The sequence below is a fragment of the Paralichthys olivaceus genome, chromosome 15, assembly GCF_024713975.1.
Source record: "Paralichthys olivaceus isolate ysfri-2021 chromosome 15, ASM2471397v2, whole genome shotgun sequence".
NCBI lineage: Eukaryota > Metazoa > Chordata > Actinopteri > Pleuronectiformes > Paralichthyidae > Paralichthys > Paralichthys olivaceus.
Genome location: NC_091107.1, coordinates 17,450,140 through 17,475,687, shown reverse-complemented (window position 1 = coordinate 17,475,687; position 25,548 = coordinate 17,450,140). Strand labels below are relative to the sequence as shown.

General features: G+C 39.9%; 3 protein-coding genes across 6 annotated transcripts in view; 2 read left to right on the top strand and 1 right to left on the bottom strand.

Moving 5' to 3' along the window:
* LOC109628627 (LHFPL tetraspan subfamily member 7 protein) overlaps positions 1 to 7,571 on the top strand; it is a 100,890-nt gene extending 93,319 nt beyond the window's left edge. The window contains exon 3 of the mRNA XM_020085832.2: positions 5,859 to 7,571. Within this exon, the coding sequence (XP_019941391.1) occupies positions 5,859 to 6,085 (227 nt within the window). The 3' untranslated portion in view covers positions 6,086 to 7,571. The remainder of the gene's footprint in view (positions 1 to 5,858) is intronic.
* An 801-nt stretch (positions 7,572 to 8,372) lies between these two features.
* LOC109628626 (spermatogenesis-associated protein 22) lies at positions 8,373 to 12,254 on the bottom strand. 4 transcript variants are annotated; one of them, XM_020085829.2, is made up of 8 exons: positions 12,032 to 12,254; positions 11,586 to 11,672; positions 11,120 to 11,260; positions 10,469 to 10,658; positions 9,697 to 10,060; positions 9,466 to 9,589; positions 9,071 to 9,168; positions 8,373 to 8,798 (listed from the first exon to the last, which is right to left on the bottom strand). In XM_020085829.2, the coding sequence occupies exons 2-8, from the start codon at positions 11,623 to 11,625 to the stop codon at positions 8,607 to 8,609; spliced, it is 1,149 nt and encodes a 382-aa protein (XP_019941388.2). In that variant the 5' UTR covers positions 11,626 to 11,672; positions 12,032 to 12,254; the 3' UTR covers positions 8,373 to 8,606. The 4 variants fall into 4 exon arrangements, with proteins under 4 accessions (XP_019941388.2, XP_019941389.2, XP_019941390.2 ...); XM_020085830.2 differs by having other exon boundaries at positions 12,036 to 12,240; XM_020085831.2 differs by having other exon boundaries at positions 9,466 to 9,586; positions 12,032 to 12,235.
* A 2,658-nt stretch (positions 12,255 to 14,912) lies between these two features.
* On the top strand, positions 14,913 to 23,658 carry stip1 (stress-induced phosphoprotein 1). Its single transcript, XM_020085828.2, has 14 exons — positions 14,913 to 15,055; positions 18,976 to 19,185; positions 19,285 to 19,426; positions 19,554 to 19,695; positions 19,953 to 20,118; positions 20,225 to 20,351; positions 20,576 to 20,678; positions 21,132 to 21,252; positions 21,349 to 21,445; positions 21,542 to 21,666; positions 21,771 to 21,807; positions 22,035 to 22,138; positions 23,025 to 23,197; positions 23,297 to 23,658. The coding sequence occupies exons 1-14, from the start codon at positions 15,047 to 15,049 to the stop codon at positions 23,367 to 23,369; spliced, it is 1,629 nt and encodes a 542-aa protein (XP_019941387.2). The 5' UTR covers positions 14,913 to 15,046; the 3' UTR covers positions 23,370 to 23,658.
* The last annotated feature ends 1,890 nt before the right edge of the window (positions 23,659 to 25,548 follow it).

Genomic DNA, 25,548 nt, shown 5'->3' with positions numbered 1-25,548 from the left:
AAAGGGCAGCGCATCCACAGTCGGAGGCCACACATTTCCTATGGAGTTTTAATTTAATCCGGCCCACCGCTAACAGAGTTATGACAGTCGGCACAGGGTGGCGAAAGAGATTGATCCAGAGCAGAGGCCTCTGTATCGTAATGAAAGGGCCTTGAAGCTCACAGGATTACATTTTTTATTAGTAATATCTCGGGAGGGATAAAACGGCAGAAAGCTGCATTAGATTGAAGGTGTATGAATGTGTGGGACGACAGTATATTGAGTTTCTGACATTCCAGACTCACCAGATTTTCTACATGTGAGCTCAGACATGAACGCTGATACATGACATGAGTAATCATATGATTTGTGTGTATCGAGGCGTGTGTCAGTGATTTCTATGTTAGATGAAATTGATTTAGGGTCACGCTTGGCCGGCAGGTTATCACACACCTTACTGCCCCACAGACCCATTCAATCTCCTTCCCATCGTCTGTGCTCTGAACCTGTCTGCTGGGAGCAGCTTTCTTTTTCTCACCACACCACTGAGAGAGAGATCCAAGGTTAATTCAGTTAATTTGGTAAAAGCAGTGCGAAATCTTTTTTATGCTAGCACAATGCTTTCTCCTCAGTTTTATTTAATATCCCTTCTATCCTCCATTACCACACTGTAGAAAAATAGAGACAGAAACATATTATTGTGTTGTCTATCCATTAGTGCACATAAAATGGGCTCGGCAGCTTTGCAGCTTTGCAGCTACATGTGAAAACTGCCTGTTTTGTCTTTTCAAATGGATATTTTTCTGAAATGTCTGTGCACACTTCAAAGTTGTTCATTTTCACAAGTTGTCAGTTGAAATTCACTGTGCAAGGACATTTTTTAAATCTAGTTTGACTGTAAGGACAAATTTAAGAATGAAAAAAATGTACATGGAGACACAATATTATAAGCACGTGCTTATGTTCATTGTTGAAATCTGACAAACAGACAAATAGATACATCTATCAAAGAACAAATAATGACAGGTGAAATCATAGTAATTATCTGAGGCACTTCTCGTTTGTCTTTTGCTCTCACTATCCCTCAACTGATTGGGGCCGTCACACTGTCTCCAAACCTGAATTGACTTTAATTCCTCTCTTTGGGGAAAGATCTGGCTGAGCTCCACTTTCCTCCCGGTGCTCACAAATGCAGACCATTGATTGAGGGTTGGGAGGTTAGTAAACTGTCGGGTTACGTGGGTCTATTAGGAAGTAAATGATGGAAGCACTTGTAGCTTTTTGCTGCCTGCTGGCTGTGTGGACAGCTCTAAAACTAAAACCCCTGTGACTGCCTTTAAATGAAGAATTCAAGTCTGACCTGTGCTGTTCTTTTCTCCTGACGGGGATTTTAACACATTCGAAAGCTCAATCTAAGATTTTTTTGCAGTAGTTTATTTTTTATTGTTCATATCAATCATGGTATGAAATTGTATATTCTGCTCTCATATGATGTCCACAGCACTTGCTTGCTGACCGACAGACTCAGTTTGTCAAGTTTAGTGGGCGTCCTTGTGCATATCGGCGGTGGCGTATTTAGATATGTGCAACATGGGCCACTGCCCAGGGCATCGTCTTGCCCAGGGGGGCACAGAGCGGTTTTCTATGGCTCATTGGCACATCACGTCAATGATCAAATGTCACTGTGTGGGTCAATTAACCTTGTCTGAATGGGCGGCCTGTACCACTAGTTTGTGAGATGGGGGAGATGAGGAGGGGGACGGGGTTCGTTGACCTCCCCCTGAGGAAGGGGGAGGCGGGAAACAGCACACCTACATTTGTACAGCAGCCAACTGATGCAATAAGTAAAATCAGTCACACTACAAAATGCTACCAAATTCATTCATAATACTGTGAATATGCAATTTCATAGACTAGTCTGCCAGTTTATTAGCAATTTGCTATCATTTGTGATCATTTGATTTTGTATTTTATTTATATTGTTTCTATTCTTCATCCTCATGCTTCAATTTTGGATTTATGGTTATAAGATAGAGGCTAAGAGAGTCGGCCCAGGGCGCCACGAAAGCTAGAACCCCCACTGCATATGGAGTCTTGGTTGTACAAGAACTCTCTCAGCCCTCAGTCTGTACAGCACCTTGATGTCATGTCAACCTCTCATCACACTGTCCATTCCTCACAGGATTAGACCAGCGGGCCATGTACAGTAACACCCTGCTGAATTAGGGTTTGTGCAGCCTGCTGTGAAAACAAGGACCCTCTTTCATCCAGTATGCAATATATGCAGTCACACATTAGGTCATGAAAAGAGTACTCCATCTATTGTATTCCCACGGCATTGTCAGACTGATGATGGACAGTTAAAAAAACATCTAAATAGATAGAAAAGAATCAGGATAAGCAATATATTACCCTGCACACTCTTTTCCTCTTTGCAGACATGTATACTAGATAAACTGTGGTTTGGTTCAATGGACTCAGATTTAAAGGATCAGTTGCTTCTGCTAGTGGCGGTGTTTGAATTACACAGCAGCTTTTGGGGGAGCCTTATTATCCGGTGGCACTGATAAACACGTAGAGGTGTGTGGCAGTGTAGTCAATTACAGAATATTGTGAAAAATACAAATACCGCAGCTACGTCCACTCAGGGAAGAAATGTTCAAGAGGCATCGTAACGTTAAAACACACGTGATTTGAGAGCAGCAGCACCATGTATGGATGGCACCAGCAGGAATAGACACAGCATTGTATGAAATTAGTGGAGAGATATGTTCAAAATTTGTATTTTACTGAGCGAAAAAGACACATTGACATATTTTATTGCTATTCTTATTTATTTCAGGAAACCCATAGAAAATGAAAGGCAGTAACCAATAAAAAAAATTTACGTTTCAGAAAGTCAGCCTCCAGGGGGGCCCATGGGCTTTTACAGGGGAGACAAGCTCACCTTAGCTCCCCCGTAATTCAAGCCATGGATTGGGGTTAGATTCTACAGTTTTGTGACAGTTCACCTCTCATTAACGGCTGGCAGAGATCCAGTCAGCCCGAGCTGCAGCTTATCTGATGCAGACAGTACACCCCCCGGTCTGATTGATAGTATCCAGCCCTCACCCTGCTTACCTGACACCTGGGTGAGAGATGCAGTCTGGATTACATTCCTGTATTGATTCTTTGGGGGTAAAGCTGCGTTGTTGCACATTCTAGTTTTATTTTTGTCTGAGTTTACTCTTCATTTCATTGGACGGGGGAAGCAGCCTTGGGTTGTAAGTGTGCGCCTGTGTCTTCTTCCACAAAAGCCGAGGATAGTTTGATAAAGAAGGTCATTAAAGTCTCATTAGGTCGTGAGATCTGTGGCACTGGGCCCCGCAGATAAAAAGCAGGGCCGCACTACGAGAGCTGGCTGCAGGGTTGTGATATGTGAGACCCGCTATGAACTCCGCAGAGAGACACTACACCCAAGAGATCCCTCTCCTCACGCCGTTCACACAGCTCTGTGTGTTCTTTTCTCTACTCTTTCTTTCTCATTCCCAAAGCCCCCAGTGTGCAGTGAGAACATCAGCAAACGCTTCCTACCTCTACATTGTTTCTCGACTAGCGCGGCCCTTCACCGCCCACACAAACCATCGATTTGATACTCACGCAGCTGTTGCATTGAAGCTCTCATAAGAGCGCTGTTTCCCTCGGACCATGAGGTGGCTGCCCTTGAAAAGTATGAAACCAGAAATCGATGCAGCTTAATAACTACTCACTATCGCGAGTTCAAGCTTTTGCAGCAGGCCCGGCTCTCCACAGCTAAAACAACTATGACACCTGGCATTGTAATGGAAATCCAGCCGGCACTCAGAATAAATAAGAGCAGCAATGAAAGCCCGTAGAGCAGTCGATAACTGCTTGGCAGCACAGGCAGGGAGACTTGACTCAATTTGTAAAAGTGAGCCGCTCTCCGGCTGCAGGGGCACAGAGGAGTATGCCGGAGAAAGCTGATGCCACAGAAGTTGCAGAGTGAGCTTCCTTTTCCCTGAAGACCTGATGTTTTGAAATGAAGAGTGCAAATGGATTTAAAGAGACATGAATCATTTTGCGTTAGAAGGTTCTGTCAATTACAGGTCATCAGTGCTTTTGTTGTTCAATACAATAAAGCTCTGCTCTGCCGATGCTGGATAAAAATGACTTGTACATGATTCATTTTTTATATATATAACACAAGACTCTCAGTCTCACTGCAAATGAATGTACTTCAGCAGTGATGAAGTGTCATTACACTTGATTCTGAGTCAGACTTACTTTCCAAAACTTCTACTGCCACCAAGTGGCCCTCAGTGGGTATATCACTGTATCAAGCTATTAGAGAAGTTAAAGGCTTGATTCCCTCAATTTATAAAAAACAAACTGTCTCAAGCACTCCATTAAAATCTATCTATGCATGTAATATAATATCAAATCATCCCTTTAAATGATTTTATGTTATTATTTTGACAAAAATGATATTGAGGGTATTGAAAACCCACATACTTGCACCAATATGATGTCAATTCATATATTTCTTTCTGCAAATACAACCTTTAATAATTATTTTACCAATATTTGGGGTCTCTACCACCATGAGACATAAATTAAGGACTATTAAGGATGAAGGAAGGTGTAGCAGAACTATAATATAGAAGGGATAGAATTCTTTTTATGGAAATTGCTTTATGTTTTGTTACAAAGTACAATAGCCTTCATTAACTGATTCAACACAAGCAACGATAAGAAAGATATTTTTCCTATGCCAGGAAAAACACATCCATTCCAGGATCACATTTTGATTTCACTATCTCTCCAATCAATATTTCATAGGCTGTGACACACGAGATAGTAAGGGAAAATCCCGGCAGCTTCATTATGGATGCTTTTTTTCCCCAGAGATAAAACAATGCCTTTAACTTGGCCTGTGTAAATATATTTATGAAAAGAACATGGAAGGACATTGGCAGTAAGTGACCACACATTAGACCGTCTCCACATCTTCATGTTCACTCCAGCCCACATGCTATTTTGGTCCTATGTGTCTCAGCCTCTGAAATATTGATTGTAGTAAAGAAATATTTGTTTTCAGTCTGCTGAAGATACTGAGGCAAAGAAATGTAATCCTGACGTGGACATCTTTATGTTTCTACTAACCTTTATAACACCATATGCTGTCTTATTCATAATGCCTTTATGTCCATTTGTGGTAGACACCTCAAATATTAGCAGAAATAATAAAAATAGATTTGAAGACAATGATTCATATAAGGGCCAAAAAATAAAAAATACCCCAATATCATTCTTAAGCAGGAGTTTTTTTTTTCCACCCAAAATCTTAGTTGGTCTTTCCTTATCATGGTCCTCCTGACTTGAACAAGGTTGAGTATTGCCCTCACTCTGGGTCTCACTCTCAGAAAAGTTGTCGATCTTGCTGCTACGCTGCTGCTAAGTGTAATTAATCTTCATACATGCTACAGCATCCGCAAGAAATGATTTCATTTTTTTATGGACTTTTTCAGCTCCTCCCATTCTATTATCGTTTGGATATTATGTCAATGCTGCTATGAATTACTTATAAAGATGAACCCCACCCCGCCTGGGTGAAAGCAAAAACAGATATTAAAAAATAGATAATTAATACCAAAGATATCTGAATTGCTACATGCAATTAAAAAAAAACTTCTTGTATTTCACTGTAAATACAATCTTCCTTTAAAACTGATTCTTATTTTGCGAATCAACATGTGATTTTAGCAGTGTACACAACATCTGTTTTGTGCTGTGTCATCTGGTGAAACAAACCTTTCCTCCAGCAGTCTGTAATGAATGTACTGTAGTACTGTCTAACGTGTCTCACATCTTCTCTGCAGTGTTCATCATGGCTGCCGGATTGCTGGTCTACCCCTTCGGCCTGAACTCTTCTCTGGTCAGGTCCTTCTGCGGGGACTCCGACATCTACTACGCCGGCGAGTGCCAGATCGGCTGGGGCTACATGCTGGCGATTGTCGGTGTCATGCTCACCGTCTTCTTGCCCTTTTTTGCCAAATACGCACCGAAGGAGCAGCTGTCCCCCACCCCTTTGCCCACGCTGTTATAGTGCATTGGAATGAAGTCTTGTGCTTTCTTTTTTCCCTCCTGACCACACTCTGACCTGGACGTGATGTCATGGAGAGACACCTGCATCATCCATTTTTAATGCTGCATATTGATGCTGTTTGGGAAGCCCCACTCAGTGAAGCAACAAACACTGTCTTCCTCCATCATATGTAATGGATTTAAATTCATGTTACTTTAAATGGAATGTTTTATGTTACGATAAAACTCTGTGGTTATTATTTTTATCCTGCAGTCTGCCACAAGGTTTCTACAGTTTGACTTGTTTGTTTTTCTTCGTGTCAGAGGATGCAAAGAGTAATAACCCAATTTCAAGCAATTTAAGAAAATGTCCTCAAGTACCTGCTTAAAATGTGTGTTTTTTTCCTTTCGCTCTGTTGTGGAAACAAGTCAACATTCAGTACAACACATTCCAAAACAGACTGGAAGTAAGGACGGGACTCAGATGAGATTTTGTGGCTCGACTCGAACAATCAAGTAACGTTTCAGCGCGAGGTTGTGACTCCAAGAGAGAGACACTTTTTATTGGTCGAAATGCATCTGTGCATTTGGACTGTACATATGGTGTTTTGGACTGTATATATATATTAACAGAGCTAATGTTTGAGATTTCAAAATATTGATTGATTGAAAAGTGAACTCCGACACTGGGATTTTTGCTCTTCAGACTTTTCCAGTGTTTGTCAAGAAGACGTTCTGACTTTCAGCGACTGTCGTAAAGAAAAGGACAGTAAACACAGCACCAGACCTGCCGAGAGGACAAGTCAAAACATCTGCTCGTAAAAGCAAAGTGAATAATGATTAACGTGGAGTGGTTCCAGAGCAGTGTTGTCAAAAACATTTATGTTGTGATATGACATCTTTTTGTTAACCTTCTCCCCAGATTTGTTTGTGTGATGTGACTTGCTTGTTTAACATGAACAACTTTTTGCCTGCAACACACTACAATACTTAACACTAATTCAGGAAAAAAACAAAAGATTGCAAAAGGCAGGGAGCTGTAGGAATTTCATCAGAAATGCATGATAAAGATGGGCTTTGTTAATGGTAGAACAATTGATCTAGATTTTAAATGTGATCTGACCAACTTGTGCCTTTTAACATAACCAAGACAAATGTTTAATACAATTATCAGGTTTTCATCTTTTTCTGCTGAAAAACTGTGGATCCTGTTATGTGAAGTGATTGAATGTCTTTCTTTTTCCTCTTATAATTTTTCCTCTCAGAGGTGAAGTGTTTCTCGTGTACTTGATGCAGTATGATCTCATTAACTTGAGAAAAATGCTCTGGCGGAGAGGGAAGAGATGTCTTTTAATCCTTGGAGGTAATGACAGAGAAGGAAAAAAAAAAGGAAAACAGTGCACTTGGATTCAAATTATGCCCTGAGATATTTTTTTCCAATTATCTAAAAGCGTTATTTCACTTGAATCGCTTTATTAAAAGGTTGTGACATGCAGCTAACAGATTAATTCCTGGCATCCTTGTCTTATGTGATTTAGAATTGGAAGTGTTGGAGGAAGTGGCTGTACAAATTGAGCATCGCCTGTTGTCATCTGTGCTGAGCTGACACATTACTCACATCATGTGTAAAACGTGGCTTAAAATAATTAACTCCTCATGTAAGCAAAATGTGTTGGTGTGTTTGTTTGTCAACCCACGTCTCCTTTTGAGCGCTGGCACCGTTGCTGTCATGTTCTGAGGACAATTTGTCCACATCACTTACTGTCCCTGTACACTGCCAATTTAATTAAGCTGGACTCCCTTTTCTAGTGTGTGTTTATGTGCGTATTTGTGTTTTAATAATGGTTTGGAGTCTGCCAATGGGTACAATTTTAAATATTCCAAACATTTGGGTTTCCCATAATCATATCCTGAAATTCAGAAAATGACTGTGATTCTGTTGCCATATTTGAAAGGGCAGGAGAGAAATTTTGGTATTTTATTGGACCTCATACTGTGCTCAGCTGTGGGAATGATTGGCGTGACTGCACTGGACTTGTTCCCTTTATTCGTTGGACCATTGTGTGTAAAGTCTCAGCACTGGTGAAACTGTTTTCTGATAGAGTAGACCATTGTTTTTCTTTTCCATTGTGATGTTTAACTGTAAATAAACTAACTGTACTTGATATCACATGTTATTCTTAACTGCCCCGTTTTTCAAAGATATATTTTGAGATATTACCTCATCGTGTTTGCTTTACCTGAATTCACCTCTAAACCATGTCTGCTGTTCTGTGAACTTTTCTTTGTAATAAAAAATACTTCAGAACTTACAAAAAGAGAAGCTTTACTTTCCATCAACACTGGGTAAGTTACCATTTCACAAATAAATAACAAAACAAAAACATCTATCCACTAACAAGTAAGGGAATTCAACTGTTACAATGCAAAACTTATGACAACATCGCCCCTTACAGGTCAAAAAGTGTTCAAACATGCTTTTTAACAAATTGCGTGGACCTTCATTAAACACTATTTCCTTTCCTACAGCTTAAGATACCTACTCAGACCTCATGGAATGATTTGATCAGTATCCTCATTTCTGTATCAGATGCTTTCACTGCTTCATGGGCGTTCCTCAGCTCTGAAGGTAAGCCGGGCCTGACGGACACACACATGAGGAGGTCTCTGCTGCGGTCATAGTTGCCCACGCAGCGATGAACTTGACCACGGATGAGACGGGGCAGTTTCTGCTCCTGTTGGACAAGATGCAGAAAAGGAGTAAATTCAAGTGAGATCGCAATGCTGGATTTTCTATTGGCAATATTTGTGAAATGCTGCTTTTTTAGTAATTCCTTTTTTCTTTCTTTACTTGTACAGTGAATATGCAGTATAACCATAGTGCATATTTATCACCCTTAAAAATATGGATCAGAGCAAGTAAACGTGGGCAAATTAACATCGATCAACTTAGGAAACATTTGTTTCATTCATTAGAATTTTTCTCTCGAGACTTATTTTTGCTCACAGTTTCATAGAAGACACACTGCACAGAATCCTTTCCATCTCTCATGAGGAAGGTCTTGGCTCCATGGCGACCCACAGTAACTGCAGAGTCAAGAGTAGCTAAGGGAGAACAGCCAGTGAGATGAATGATGCTTAAAATGCTAGAGTACACAGGGATGCTGGAAGTCAGTAAGTGTTGGGGGTGCTTAGATCAAGTCTGAATGACCAACAATACTTTAAAATACTTTTAGAAAAGGAAACAATCAGTAAACCTGACTTTACGGCCTCAGATGTTATTTTTGAGACACATTTCACCCACTATTACCAACTTGCTGCGGCCCCCTCAGCACCCATATTTCCAACATAATTAAGAGTATAGTACGTAACAAAAACACCTTCAACTCGTAGTAAACTGACCAAATATCTCAAACAGGTAATGGACTTTGTCTTTAAACTGGCTCCAGTGTCTCATGCCATCAATAACTGCTGTCAGGATCCTCAGTGAGTTCTCGTTGGCTGGTTTCATTGGAGATGCCTCCTGCTGCACACAAATAAAGATGCTACACTCATCACAAACAATATCATGAGGGATCATGAACTTTAAACTTCTTTGTGTATTTAGTATAGATTTTCCAAATCTATTCTTACCCGAGTTTGAGTTGGTCGTGCAGACTGAGGTTGAGTCAAGCTTCTTTTTCCGTCAGAGGGGGAACTCTGAGGCCCAAAGCTGTTAGTAAATTTCCAGGTGTTGTTTTGTGGCTGCACTGCACGAGCTAGGGGTTTGCTGGGAGGTGGGACAGGAGGAGGCAGGGGTCGAGAGTGTTGGGGGTACTGTGGCATGGAATTGGATGGTCTGTAAGACGGCTGCTGACCCATATGGGAGAACCCAGTGTTGGGTGTGGGCTTGTTTTGTGCACGCTGAGTGCTGGGAGGACTTTGATATTGGTTGGAAGTAACGCTGCAGCTGGAATCCTGTTGTCTGACTGGGTAACTGAGCGGCCCCGTCCTAGTGCTGAAATGAAAATAAACCTATTTAACTTATTAGAATCTAAAATTAAAAACACCAAATGTCAGTCAAACTTTCTGAGATGACAACATCTGAATTTCTTAGGTCAATGTTTTTTGTCTGTGCAAGTCAGATACACATTCTCTGTTCCTTGTGTATTCAGGAACAGTAAAATCATGGCTCAAACTATCGCTTGCTTGCTGCATGTTGCTCCTGGAAACAAAGTGGTGACCCCCATATTTCTTTCAACTTTCTCACATGTTTCTCAGGTGTCTGTTTGGTTGGCTATGATTTTATAAAGAATCAAAATAAAAAAAACAGTCCAACTTAAACAGCTTATGGGTCTGACATTGTGGATTTTCCAACAAAAATGGGTCAAACCTGACTACCACACTTTAGTTCAATAAAAAATACCTTGTGCTTCCACTTTTATATGGATATGATATGGGTGCATATGATGTCATTTTAGGGGCAGGTCCAGGAGCAGATCTGTTGCTGTCAAACTGCTGAGACAGAGTTGATTGTGGGACAGCCTGTTTCTTCCACTGGTCACTTTGTGAGGCACCAGATGACGAACCTGAAGCCTGATAACACCCATAGGTACCTGAGAAAGAGTACAGCTGTGGCTAATTGGGGTAAAGCAGGTCACAGATCAGGACGTTTGAGGTTTGAACCCTGACTCTTCCAGTTTGCGTATCTATGGGGAAGATACTGAACCCCAAAAGGGCCCATGGTGATAAGCAACTGATGCTTGTTAGAGCAGGGCAGTATAGAAAAACTGTATGATTGTGTGTCTTTGGTATAAAGTGCTTTGACAGTCCATTTACATAGTGCAGCAGCTTACATTGTTGGGGAGTATCTTAATCCCAAGGGAGATACTTGACATTACAGTCCTTTTTCTTTATGCAGTTGATCTTTTTAGATGTCCTCACACTGTCTAGTCATGGTACGTAGGAAAAAAAACATCTCAATCACAGTGAGGTGTTGTTTAAAATCACTGGTGTTTCTTTTGGTATACTACCACCCTGAAGTACACTGGAAACCTAAAGAGAGTGACTGCTTCACCTGGTGTGCTGCTGTGAGATGGAGCCGAGCTGGTGTTTGCCATGTATTCACTGTGGGAGAAGAATTCATTCCCTGAAGGAGCAGATGTCAAAGGAACTCTGTTTCTTTTCTTCTGGTTAAACAGTGGTACAGGGAGGCGGCCTGGTGGAGACAGTGGGTAAACACATGCATACAAGATATATGTGTAATATACATACAATTTCTTTTTTCACTTTCTTTCACACTATGAGTGAGCATTTTTAAACATATTCCTCGATTTCTCAGAGAGTAATTCATGGACCTTGAAGAAAACAACAGGCATATGTAGGGGGCTGATATTTATGAGTGTGTGTAAGTTATTACAGATCCAAATCAAAATCTGGATCTAGTGAATTAAAATGTGGTTTCATGAGGGGACTGTTGGGACTTAGAATTAGTTTGGATATGGCAGAGGTTGGCAAAGAGGCAATGAATGGACTCTACAAACCTGCCGTCGGCCTTGGTGGCTGGTTTTCCTGTCTCCTCATTGTGGTTACTCAGTATCAGTCCAGCTAGCTGCTCCTGTTAGCTGCTCCTGTTAGCCACACAGAGGGATGTACCAGAGGAACAGTGGAGAAAACATATTAGCTGGTAAGAGTTGGTCACTCACTTGGATTCATAGTGAAAATCATTTACCTCACGTGTAGAGGCGTGTTAACACAGCTGGTATATGTTGTTTGAGTGACTTGTCATTTTAGCAAATCAGTGTAAGTTAACTGGCTAATTTGTTAGCCTAGAAGCTAAACTTTCAGACACCATGTCTAGCAAGTGGGGTATCTAAAAGAAGCCAAATATTACAAATGTAGCTAAATGTACTGCTACCAGAGGTAATTATTGCTCAAACAAATCAATAATGAATCAATGTGTTAACTGTGAACAGAGTTTATTACTTACTCACGCTCTCTGGTCAGTTCCAACCTACTGAGGACAAAGTGTTTCCGGTCCAGCACCTTGGAAAGAGACTGGCGCCACAAGTGACCAGTGTAGCATTCACGTTCCCGTAGTAAACACGGAAATCCTAGCGCTGCTCAGAGGAGATCCCAGCAGATTTGTCCCTAAAGCAAAAACACTCCAGTAATAATTATACAATATTGCATCATTATGGGTGCCGCCTAGTCGTGCACAAGTGCGACTATAAGTCTGTCTAAGTTTGTGTCCTAAAACTGCTCTCAAAGCCACAAATGGAGGTTGTCAGACATGATTTTTACATCAAAATAAAATAGAGTTGTTTGCTTCGCAGACATGTAACTATGATATCTCTCGGACCTATACTTTTGGCTGTATCATTTTTTTTTGTTAAGTTTTCTGGTTTCACCTCTCCATTGGATGCTCAATAATCAATAATTATTTTTCTGGAGTATGTTCTATCTCTATTTCTATTTGTTATGGTGTGTGATGTGCCTGTTACTTTGTATATCAATCAAATATCACATATCAATTTGGTATCAATCAATCTATTTATCTATCTATCTATCTATCTATCTATCTATCTATCTATCTATCTACAGTCTGTCTGTCTGTCAGTTTTTCTGTCTGCTTATCTATCTGTGTAAATATATGAACATAAATGACGTATGCTGTACAAGCTCATCTTATTTATGTAACTGGTGTTTTTAAGTGAGGCTCTGGACAGATATCTATCTATTTATCTTTATGTGTCTATCTGTCTGTCCATGGTTGTGCTTTAACTGCTGTGGCTGGTCAGGACCAGATTAAAGGTTCAGTGGGTAAGATTTAGATGAAAATGATTAACTATTGGCTAAAATGTTTTTCTGAAAGTTTTCACTTGTGTGTAATTATCTAAATTGTATAAATTGTTTTCTTTATACGAGAATGGGCTCGTCTACGGAGGCTGCAATGTTTGTTTTTTTTACAGTAGCCCAGACTGGACAAACAAAACACCTTTTGAGTTTTTATGACAACTGAAGGCTACCACAGGTTCTCTTTCATGTTTGAAATGGGAGGATGAGGTGAGTGGTATTCAGCTACAACATGCAATTTGAACTGAACCTTTAAGTCAAGACAAGCTTTTATTTTTTCAGGCACTGTCCATCTGCACATTCAATTTGAACCTAAGAATTGGATACTAGATTAAAGTAGCAAATTCTTTGCTTTGATTTAAGAAGGTTTACATGTGTATTGACCAGTGTGGGAGATAAAGACCTTCTAACAAAGTGTTATTATGACAGAGTGCAAAACTAACTCACAGAATACTTGTAGATTGGTGTGATGATTATTCTATCTTCCTTGGCAGCTATGTCAAACTGGAGCACCGAGGTTAAGAGAGAGTCAGATCAAAACAACAGCCAGTGGAGTTTCCGTGAGACTATTTACCTTACGACTCAAAACCAGAATTAGCCCCCCCCCTCTCTCATCCCTGATAGGAAGCCAGGTAAACAAAGATTTCTCGTCTGCACACTGAAAGTTTCATTTATTTGTCACACTGCCTCAACAGATTCCTCGTGGTATTTCAGGAGATTAACTTGAGTAAACTGAATTGCGGTAATCTTGGGTTGAGTCTACAACGTAAGACGTGGGTAAGGCTGCAGAACTAGCAGAACCAGCTCTGCCCCTTGTTATGCACGGAGCCTGGAGATAATGAGAGTGCATGATGGCCACTGTGAGAGTCTGAAGGCCACACTGTGATTGTGACACACATGGTTTCTCATGTTTTCTGGGTCTGTCATTCCATGGCAACAGAAGCAAGATTACTCTGTTCAGGATTGCCTCCAAATCAGAGAAAATATTAACTTGTCCACAGATGGTCTGGTGTAACTTTGGTAAAGTTATACTTATATTTGGACAATGGGACAATGTCTTGTGTGTACACGCCATGTCCATATTTGTTGGTTGGTTTGAGTGTTTATGGACAAACTACTGGACAGATTACCATGAACTGTGGTGAAAGGCTGCGATATGTGTAAGGAAGGAACTCATTCAATTATGAGGCAGCGCCGGATGAAGGGGTAAATCCAGGATTTTTGTTTTCCGCTATCTTAACATTGTGTGAAAGGGTGCTATTCTGCATTTTCACAGACTATCAATATCTGGGCCCTTGTTTATGGTGTATAAATGTTTGTGGTGTGTATATGTTTGTTTAGATTATGTTTGTGATGTGTATATGTTTGTGGTGTATATATGATTGTTTAGAATATGTTTGTGGTGTATATATGTTTGTTTAGATTATGTTTGTGATGTGTATATGTTTGTGGTGTATATATGTTTGTGGTGTATATATGTTTGTTAAGAATATGTTTGTGGTGTGTATATGATTGTTTAGAACATGTTTGTGGTGTGTATATGATTGTTTAGAACATGTTTGTGGTGTGTATATGATTGTTTAGAACATGTTTGTGATGTGTATATGATTGTGGTGTGTATATGATTTTTTTAGAACATGTTTGTGATGTGTATATGTTTTTGGTGTGTATATGTTTGTTTAGATTATGTTTGTGATGTGTATATGTTTGTGGTGTGTATATGATTGTTTAGAACATGTTTGTGGTGTGTATATGATTGTTTAGAACATGTTTGTGGTGTGTATATGATTGTTTAGAACATGTTTGTGATGTGTATATGATTGTTTAGAACATGTTTGTGATGTGTCTATGATTGTGGTGTGTATATGATTTTTTTAGAACATGTTTGTGATGTGTATATGTTTTTGGTGTGTATATGTTTGTTTAGATTATGTTTGTGATGTGTATATGTTTGTGGTGTGTATATGATTGTTTAGAACATGTTTGTGATGTGTATATGATTGTGGTGTGTATAGGTTCCTCCCAGAATAAGAAACACAAATCTGAGCGTTGATTACGGATTGTGTGTCCCAGACCTGGCAACCTGCATGCTGTTCAGTGGGAGGCGCTAGTCCGCAGTAGTTTCTGGAAGGAACCTCATGCTGGTACCATGGACAAAGTGAGTGTGCAGCTACTCTTTATTAATAACCATCAAATGTTAACATTTAAACAACACCGACTTGTTTCCATGATCTACTTTAAGCCTCGGTGCAGTGTAAATGTGTAAATGTGAATGAAGTTGGCCTCTACACCCGGACTCTGTTTGCTCACATCACTGAGCTAGCTAGCTAGTTCTCTGAACGTCAGCCCGGTAGTAATGTGCAGTAGCTGTGTGGCCCGTGTTGTGTGATTGGGTTTAAAGCTGTTAACTCAGAACAAGACGTGCTCCCACACCGCTGCTCCGCTGCGTAGCTACTAAGCTAATATTCAATCTTAAAGGTTCGGGCTTAGCTAGGCTAACTGCTCAGTCATATGTTCACGCTTGCACCCGACAAGGTTAGCTAACGGTTAAGCTAACGTGCATGGCTGTAATGTGTCTCAGCTGCTGCAGTGAACTTTTCCTGCCTCTGCTTGTCTCGATTTTACAAAGCAGCTCACTAACCCACGAGCACATCACCGGTAAGATACTGCAATCAAGAAATCCCAGCGTTCAGGCAGCCAGTGTTTAACAGCTAATATTAGCCTGCGGTGTGAATGCTATCATCAATGAGGTGATGGACACACGAGAGACGTAATTGCAGCCTCTATTTAAAAGCTACGTCAGGACAGACAGCTTGAAGTGCGGCGGCCCGTCAGTAGCACATGCTGCGGGAGTATTTTGGGATCAGTGTCCCCAGCAGCGTGCTCTCTCAGCGGAGGATCTTTCTAGACGCACTCAGTGCAGCTGTCATGGCTAAAGCCGCAGATTGTGCTTCACTGCCGCTTCCTGTCGAATCGAGTGCAGATTTGTCTTTTCTTATTAAACAACGAAAACACACCAAAAAATAAATCTCAGAATGAGAAGACATGGTGCATTTTAGATTATATCAGTTAGTGTTCATCTGAAGTCCTCGGGCAGGCACATACACTAAATCTAAAACTCACCAAATACTAAAACATTCATTTACATACAATGCCATTAAAGTGTTCATCCCACAAACAGTTACACAGACAAATCTACGTGTACAAATCAACAAATACCCACACATTCATTCAATATGTCGAAAAATATAATTCAACACATTTAAAAATCCGACTCACATTCAAATTATTTGTTGACATGACTGGTTGCTCAAAATAATTATTTTGTACACCACGGGAGAAAGAATTAAAGTCTGTGCAAGTTTTTAGCTCAGCCAGACACATTTTCCAACATTTGATGGCCTTAAATGAGAAAGCAAATTCCGCAAAGGCAGTTTGCCACAGAGGGATGTTTAAGTCTGAATTTAGAGCAGATCGAGATGTTCAGCTCATTTTCTCTGAGTAGAGCTGAAGAAAGCTCTTCAGAGGTGGTCGAGCAGCATTGTGAATGATCTTAAATACGAATTTTACTTCCAAAAACAGAATGAGATTTTCAAAACTGAAAATGACCCCAGTTTTCCGTGACAGTACTTATGCTGTCCTCTAAAATGTTATTATCACGCCTGAGGTGGCCACTCATCATAACCTGCAAAACCACTAGCTATTACATTCAGCAAGTGTGGTGCACACTTTAGGTCAACAGGGGGCACTATGTGGTTACAATTACGCTGATGCACTGAGGACTTCATGTTTTACCACGGTTATTTATTATATCATTAAAAAAAAAAAAAGAGCAGACTCTAATCGCAGTTTGTTTTTTATTAGTCATTTTCGTAGCATACCACAATGACCACATCATTATAACATGCAAATTGAAATGACTGCTCACATAAAGCATTTGATTGTAAACTAGAATGGCAGCAGAGCACACACCTCATTTTTTTCATTGAGAACATGAATTATTACCTCGCAATGTAAAGGATAGTGGAGCAAAAAGATCCTGATCTGGCTCTGCACCAACATTTAAAGGTCCAGTGCGTAAGATTTAGGTGAAAGGGATCAATTGGCAGAAATTTTATGTAAAATAATTCTCATGATGTTTTCACTAGTTTGTTTCATCTGAAGTGTATGAATTGTAGTTTTCTTTACCCAAGAAAAGGCCCTTTATATTTAAATACTTTATATTTACATGGAGGGGTCCTCTCTACGGAGGCCGCCATGTTTTTTACATTTGTCCAAACTGGACAAACTAAACACCTTTGAGTTTTTATGGCAAATGAAGGCTCCATGGCAGCCTTCAGTTCTTTTTCATGTTTGGAAGGAGAGGGTGAGGTGTGTTCAGCTGCAACATGCAATTTCAACACGAGATATCACAAAATTCTACACACTGTACCTTAATTTCCTTGGCGGGGGTACTAATTTAAGGCTTGAGGCTTGATGCACTCTGTCTTCTTCACACACATGTGAACAGCTTTCTCTCATAAAATCTATAGTACACTATTTCTAGTAGCTCTGTTGTTTTTTTTATTAATAGACTGTGTGTTCCTACTGATTAAATACAGTGCACTTGGATTTCATAATATCAGTGATCATATGGAAAAGAAAGCATCATTAGTAACAACCAGACATCTCTGAAATAACTGGACTTTTAATAGTAGTTAGTGTTAATATTAGTGTGTTCCAATGAGAGCTCATGGATTAAATAATCTATATTGTGTGATTGTAGAAAAATATCTTTCATTTCATATTATTCCTTAATTATTTTGTTGCGCAACTCATCATGCTTTACACAGATTTTGTTTGTCACTTGGATGATGCTTTGTGTTCTTCCTCACAACATGGATGCAGACAGGACATTCGTATGAGGGCAACACAGTCAAACATGGAGGAAAGTAAATGTGACACAGAGCGGGGTAATTCAGGATAGGAGGACCAGCCCAGACAAATTTAGTAAAATATTACTACAACCGACTCACGCACCACCACCAAACTCTTTTACCAGCTATGTGTGGATCAGTTCAAACTGTATATGGAGAGAGTTGACAGTTGAGAGCCACAAAAGTTCAGTTGAGCGCTCAAAGCAAACCCCAAAGTCAGATGTCACAAGAGGGTTTTGCCCACAGCACACCATATGGCGAAGAGTCACATAATTGGAAGGGGGGCAACGTCAGCCGTTGCAACTTTACATGGTCCCAAAATGTACACAGCCAAGAAAAGTAGGGTGAGAGAGTAACAATATGTTTCCATATCTGGATATGAAATTAGATTTTGGTCATATTGCAGAGCCCATATTCTCATAATTGTTGAATACAGACTTGAATTAAGTGGGCTACTGCTCCCATGGCTTTTCAGTGATTTATTATATTTCAGTTGCAGCTGTTTGGGTGATGAAGAAAAGAATTGTGATATATCGGATTTATAAAACTTCTTTTACACACCCTTAAAAAAAATAAATAGATAAAACAACCAAAAAACTAATCGAACAACTGGAAGATTTACTGAAAATCCATGATGTATTATCACAATCCTACCCCACAGCATCACAGTGTTTGATGTCGCTATGATCTCTGTGTGCAAATGATTAAAATATTCAGAGCGGACTAAGTCTGGTGACTGTGGAGGGAAGCTATGTCAGTCAACTCTCCTTGTTCTTCACCCAGGGTAATTGGTACTGCGCTTTTAAGTGTTGATTGATGCCAGAGGTGGCATCTTTCTAGAACAGAGCGAGTGACAAGGTGTGTTAGAGAAGAATTCGAACACTCCCATATGTTTTCAGTGCCTCCCTGTCTTTCTGTGCTTGATGCCTGTGTCTGTCTGAATAGGGGTTAAGCTAGCAGGCAGGTTAACAATGCTAACCTGCATGCTAACCTGCATGCAGTTCCTGGGAAAACTTCTACCAAGTTATGTCTGAAAATGTCTTCTCTTTAGTCTGATCAATATTGAGGATTGTGTGTATTTGTGTAAGAGTGATACAAATTGGAGAGCTGGTGAGCGGTGATGAGAACATCTCTGTATTGATCATATCTTTCTACCTCGTAGGTTTCAGTATTGAAAGACCAGGGCAACAAGGCACTGAGTGCAGGAAATATTGACGAGGCTGTGCGGTGCTACACTGAGGCCTTGGCACTTGACCCTTCAAACCATGTCCTGTTCAGTAACCGATCCGCTGCCTATGCCAAGAAAGGCAACTACGAGAATGCTCTCCAGGATGCCTGTCAGACCATCAAGATAAAGCCTGATTGGGGCAAGGTGAGAAAACATCTGTTCTGCCGTTATTCTGTTGACCAGACATGTTGTCATAATATACAGAAGGTAATAACCTGTCCTCTCTCAATTTTGATCTACCAGGGCTACTCCCGCAAAGCTGCGGCTTTGGAATTTCTCGGCAAATTGGAGGATGCTAAAGGAACTTACCAAGAGGGACTCCGACAAGAGCCAAATAATCAGCAGCTGAAAGAGGGTTTACAGAACATTGAAGCCCGACTCGCAGGTAGAGACAGTTTGTTTGTGCTCAAGTCTTCATGATTCATTCAGTGGACAAGTACTAGGACAGGATGGATGGGTGTTCTGAAGACTTAGTTTGAATTACACTAATAAAATCCTTCCTTCTTCCCCAGAGAAATCCATGATGAACCCCTTCGCTATTCCCAACTTGTATCAGAAGTTGGAGAATGATCCTCGGACGCGGGAGTTATTGTCACAGCCCAGCTACAGAGAACTGCTGGAGCAGCTCAGGAACAAACCATCGGAGCTTGGGACGTATGTGCATCGTCACAATTTTCATTTTGTGATATAATACTAAAGCATTATGTTTCTAGGCTGGAGTTAGATACAAAAATATAAGGTCAGAGGAAGTTACATTGAGTGGATTGGACTATAGTTGCACAAAAGTCTGAAAAAGTCTATAGGAATGGTTTTGGGCAGTATCAGTACTGGAATCTGAATTTTAAAAAATGAGGAATGTGTGTATTAGCCTTGTTTACTGTGGTATTAAGAAAATCATCTGACCGTTGCAGAAAACTGCAGGATTCCAGAGTGATGACCACACTCTCTGTGCTGCTCGGTCTCAACTTCTCTGAGATGGAGGAAGAAGAGGAGCCCACCCCACCTCCTCCACCCAAACCCAAAGAGACTCAGCCTCCTCCGCCTAAAGAGGAAGACCTTCCCGAAAACAAGAGAAAGGTGAATAAATTCATGAGTGTTTTTATGTGCTTTCAACAATACAGCGTCCTCTAATTAGTAACTGTTCTTGAGTTTGTTAATCCTCTAATTTGCATTTTGTTTTCAGGCCTTGAAGGAAAAGGAACTTGGGAATGCTGCATATAAGAATAAGGACTTTGAAGCGGCGCTGAAACACTATGAAGAAGCAATCAAACATGACCCCACCAACATGATGTACATCTCTAATCAAGCAGGTACATATTCTTACATGTGTGAAAAGAATCCCCAGCCTCATGTATTTAAGTTAACTGGAGGGATTTTTAAAATGCAAATTGATGTGGGTGTATTGGCTACTTAGTGAGTCACTAAAAAACACTGAAGTATTGATCCAACAGTTTAGTTCATCTGATTTTAGATTGTACCCTTTATATTTGTACTTGACATGTTAAATCTGTTCTCTTCCCTATCATCCCTTCAGCGGTCTACTTCGAAAAGGGAGATTTTGAGAAGTGCCGAGAGCTGTGTGACAAGGCCATTGGTGTTGGCAGAGAGAACCGAGAAGACTACAGACAAATTGCAAAGTGAGTTCTTAAATACTACAAATATTTCTTATATTTGCAGTTTATTTATTTTGATTCTTTTTTTTACGTTTGAGCCCGAGTGAATTTGTGCCTCTTCTTACCGATAAGCTAAAATGGAAGATTAGGATTGTTTTTAAGGGTCTATCTGTGAAGAGGAATCAGCTGTGATATACAAGCTCCACCAGGGGACAGTGTTCCTCTGTCGCTTTTCACAATAAACTGACCTTATTTGATATAGTGATATGATCTAGCACACATATTTGCCAGTCTGTTAATGATTTGTGTGATATTTTCCAATAAATCTTATTAGATCTCACTCAACAAAACTACGCTATCCTTTGGTGAAACATTTTGTCATTCTGAGTTGTTTTCTTTTGAGTTTTTTAATTGAGAAAACAAGAATGTTAGATCATCTGATGTAATGGCATGTTTATCGTTTATAATCTGTTTTAGGGCCTTGGCTCGGATTGGAAATTCATACTTTAAGCAGGAAAGATACAAAGAAGCGGTTCAGTTTTTCAACAAGAGTTTGACGGAGCATCGTACTCCTGACGTCTTGAAGAAGTGTCAGCAGGTGCCGTACAAGCTTAGATTTCAATCACAGTACAGTAGACCTACAGGTGGACAGTTAATTTAACTTGCATCTTGGTACTTATAATTGCTTCTACAGGCAGAAAAGATAGTGAAGGACCAGGAGAAACTTGCCTACATCAACCCAGATCTAGCCCTGGAAGAGAAGAACAAGGGAAACGATGCATTCCAGAAAGGTGCGTGTAATTGGCTTTGTGCTTGTTGGTTGATTAAAATCAGATTTTTTTTAAGGGATGTTGTATGAGGCTGAATTTTTCTATTCCTTCCCACAGGTGACTATCCCTTAGCCATGAAACATTACACTGAGGCGATCAAGAGAAACCCAAATGATGCCAAACTCTTCAGTAACAGAGCCGCCTGCTACACAAAGCTGTTGGAGTTTCAACTTGCCCTGAAGGTACCGTTCTTCTTTACCTAAACTCTCAATGAATCAGTTGATGAGATTTTAACCTTTTTTATTTTATTACATGTAAATCTTCACATTGCCATCCTTTTTTACAGGATTGTGAAGACTGCATCAGACTTGAGCCCAGCTTCAGTAAGTAGGAAATGTTTCATTAAATACATTTTAAGTTGTGATTCTAAAATACAAATCTTTTAATAATACTAATTCATTTCAAGCAATATTTTTTTTTTGAATTTTGATTATGCAATATGCACCAATACTAATAGACAATATGAATAATATGTTCAAATATTAACAACCTTTTAGCTTCTGAATAAATCAGCCTGATTTTATAACTAATGTAACACATCTGCCCACAGTAAAAGGCTACACACGTAAAGGAGCTGCTTTGGAAGCCATGAAAGATTATACTAAAGCTATGGATGCGTACCAGAAGGCAATGGAGCTGGACTCTTCCTCAAAGGTATTTTACAAGTTTCTGAAATGTCTAGAACTGGAAAATGACAGGAAAACATATGTAGAAATCCCAGGCATTTCAAAGTTTCGATACACTGATCAGCCACAACATCAAACCCAATGATGAGTAAAGGTAAAAAAAAAAAAACACTGAAAACCTTGATGCTTTTGACAGAAAGTTGTCAGAACACAGACAGTATATCAGCATTCTGTTTATGAGGCTGCGTAGCTGCAGAGCAATCAGAGAGTACATGCTGACCACTGAAAGCACTTACAATGGGCATGTGAGTGTCAGAGCTGGACCACGAAGCAAACGAAGAAGGTGGCCTGGTCTGATGAATTATTTTATTTTATATAATGTGGACGGCTGGTTGCATATCTGATGTGAAAGCTGTAGGAGGCAGTGTAATGCTCTGGGCAATGTTCTGCTGAGAACATTGGATCCTGGTATTCTAGCTACACATTGTTGTACGCAAAGTACGTACTGATGGCAATAGTATTTCAGCAGGGTAATATATAATGCCTTACTGCAAAAAGTAGTTCACGAGTGGGTTGAGTAACATGAGAAAGAGTTCAAGGTGCTCATTTGGCATCCAAATTCCCCAGATCTCGATCAGATCGAGCATCTGTGTTGAACACTGGAAAAACAAGTTTGAAACATAAGATATTCAAATTCATACTTCAATGGTTCATGGCTGTTTTAGCATCAGGGAGGTGACCCACACTATATTTGACAAATGATATTAACATTGTGGTGTGTATGAGATATTTCAATCTTTATAGACCCAGTCACCGCAAATAAAACTAGTAAAAAGCATGCGTGTGTCATATCAAGACCTATATTCACTGGGTATTTATTAATTGGCTTTATCCTTTACCTTCTCGACCTTCAGGAAGCCACAGAAGGCATGCAGCGCTGTATGGTCAGTCAGACCACGAGGAACGACACCCCTGAGGAGGTGAAGAAAAGGGCAATGTCTGATCCCGAGGTGCAGCAGATAATGTCCGACCCAGCCATGCGCATGATCCTTGAGCAAATGCAGAAGGACCCTCAGGCGCTCAGCGAGTGAGTTTAAATTTAGTGTCAGTTTCTCTCTCTGCCTTTGTTCAGTATCGTACAGAAACGCATGAATAATTAAATGTTTTCTTCCCATTTGTTCCTCAGCCACTTAAAGAATCCAGTTATTGCTCAGAAGATTCAGAAACTCATTGATGTGGGACTGATAGCCATTCGTTGATGAGAGATGGGCCAGATGTGTGAAGAAACTCCCAAGACTAAAGTGGAAAAACATGCAAAACCCTCTGAAATATTACATCCTATTTTCTTGCCTTCAAATTCAAAATTATATTGTCCTTAATCTCACTGAGACTTAGTGTGTATGTTATGTTTTTTTTAAATTTCACAACTTTTACATTGTATCTAAGAAAGCATCTTGTTGTCATCTGGAAATTGTTAGAACTCCAGTAAAATCTGGATTTATGTGAACAGATGCTCAATTACATCTTAAAATAAAGGTCTCAATGCAGTACAGCAGTATGTTCAGTGTTTAAAGGGGAAATCCACCCTAAAGCAGTTCACACATTCCTGTCACCACATGAAAGTGGTGTGAAGGGAATGACAGAATTATTTCTAGACTTCTTACGGTCAAGTTGATCACAAATTGAAATTATCAACATGAACCATTGTTTTAACTTTTATATTGTTATCTTTCAGGCGGCCTTCTGTCCGCTTGACATTTGTGTCCAGCTCGTATCAGGAAAGCACTGAGTTTTTTTTGGTGAGTGCAGTGGAGTAGATAGATCTCAACAAATTATGACCAGAAAGATACTTGCAATTGCTTTTTAGATCCTTTGAGTCAGAGCTCTTGTGCCAGGGGAAATATCACACTGTCAGAAAAAAGTGACAAGAATGTTATTGATAATCTGCTCTGTGAGCAAAAACAATGGGGTTACCTTACACAATCATGATTTTGTGGATCAGGGTTTTTTTTGTTAAGGAGCCATGTCGATCAGCAAAACTAAACCTGAAACTCGAGGGTGATTTTAAAAAATTTGACAGATTGCTTGGCCTGAATATTTCAAAATCGGAATAATGTGATGGTTAAAGGGTGGATTTACCTTTCTAAGCTTGCAGTCAACTAGAATGACACACGGTAGAGCGCATACCTCTGCCAAGGACCAATAGTCCCTTCAATTTCAATCAAGCTGCACCAAACTTAACATACTTCTAATCAGTCCCTTGTAAATGCCTGATTTTCTTCATCAAAATCCATGAATTGTATTTCCTTGGAAATCAGTGAAAATGTCAAAACACTTATCTGGCGATGTTAAAGTAAAAGGGTTCTTTCCTGACTTATACCACATCCTTTCAAAAGGTTTTGTGGCTATCTGTTCTGTAGGTTTTGTGTAATCTTGATAACAATCAAACAAACTAAAACCCTGGGACCGGTGAAAATATAACATCCTTGGGGGAGGTAATTAGTCTTGTACTGAGACCCCAGTGCTACCTGTCAATACCTCCTAATATGTACTTCACTCAACAAGATAATTCTTCAGGTAAATTGTGCCAGCCTTTTCTGATTTTAATTGTAACGCTCTATAATTTAATGGCTTCAGTGGTGTAAATGGTTGTCCAACAGCAGTAGATTGCTCAGTTTCTGTTTCCAGAGAGGAAATTCATATAAATGTTGATATTGCTATTGACCATTAGGCCATGTTTGGCCTCAGATACCTCAAGAGTTCCCACATTGTCATAGTTATTGCAGTGCTATAGTTTCCACAAGGAATTTGAATGTCAGAAATGACCTTTTGTTTTAGTAGAAAGAAAAAAAATTCTCTCTGACATTTGAGACAATACAACAGAAACCAATATTACCAGTGTAATGATAAATTACACGCAACAAATGTTTAACTCACATGATATAAAAAAGTGCTTCGAGACATGTAATGAATTGATGGGAATCAGCTGCACAGTGACATATACAGTATCTTCAGTGTATTAGAAAGGTCGGTGCTTTAAACACCAGTAAAACAAACAGTGTAGAGAATCTTCACATTAACTTGTGTGCATAGTCGTACATTCCACAAATGAAGCATCTAATAACACCTCAAGTGTATTGTTGACAGATATTTGTGGTGCAAAATTAAAGTTGAATGTAAAACTAATGTCACAAAGGGTGTATTGTTTTGAAAGTGCAAGACAAACTGATCAATGCAGCTGTAGTGTGACTCATCTGATGACAGAGCTGAAGAGGTGCTGAGGATTCAGGGGCCCACACCTGCACCACCCTCACCTCTGGATGTGATGCAGTCACATCCATAAAAATCCAGTCGTTTCCACGCGCTCGTGTGAAGCTGATCACATGAACAGAGCGCCGTCCTCCCGTGTGGAAGCAGGACGTGATCTCTGAGGTCTCC

Coding starts and splice junctions, on each gene's coding strand:
- LOC109628626 (XM_020085829.2), bottom strand. CDS start 11,625: ATGAGGAGACAGGAAAACCAGCCACCAAGGCCGACGGCAG. Junction 10,659..11,119: donor ATCTCACAGCAGCACACCAG/GTGAAGCAGTCA, acceptor ACTCTTTCTCAG/GTACCTATGGGTGTTATCAG. Junction 9,169..9,465: donor TTACCTGTTTGAGATATTTG/GTCAGTTTACTA, acceptor GTTCTCCCTTAG/CTACTCTTGACTCTGCAGTT.
- stip1 (XM_020085828.2), top strand. Junction 19,186..19,284: donor TAAAGCCTGATTGGGGCAAG/GTGAGAAAACAT, acceptor TTGATCTACCAG/GGCTACTCCCGCAAAGCTGC. Junction 21,667..21,770: donor AGTTTCAACTTGCCCTGAAG/GTACCGTTCTTC, acceptor CCTTTTTTACAG/GATTGTGAAGACTGCATCAG.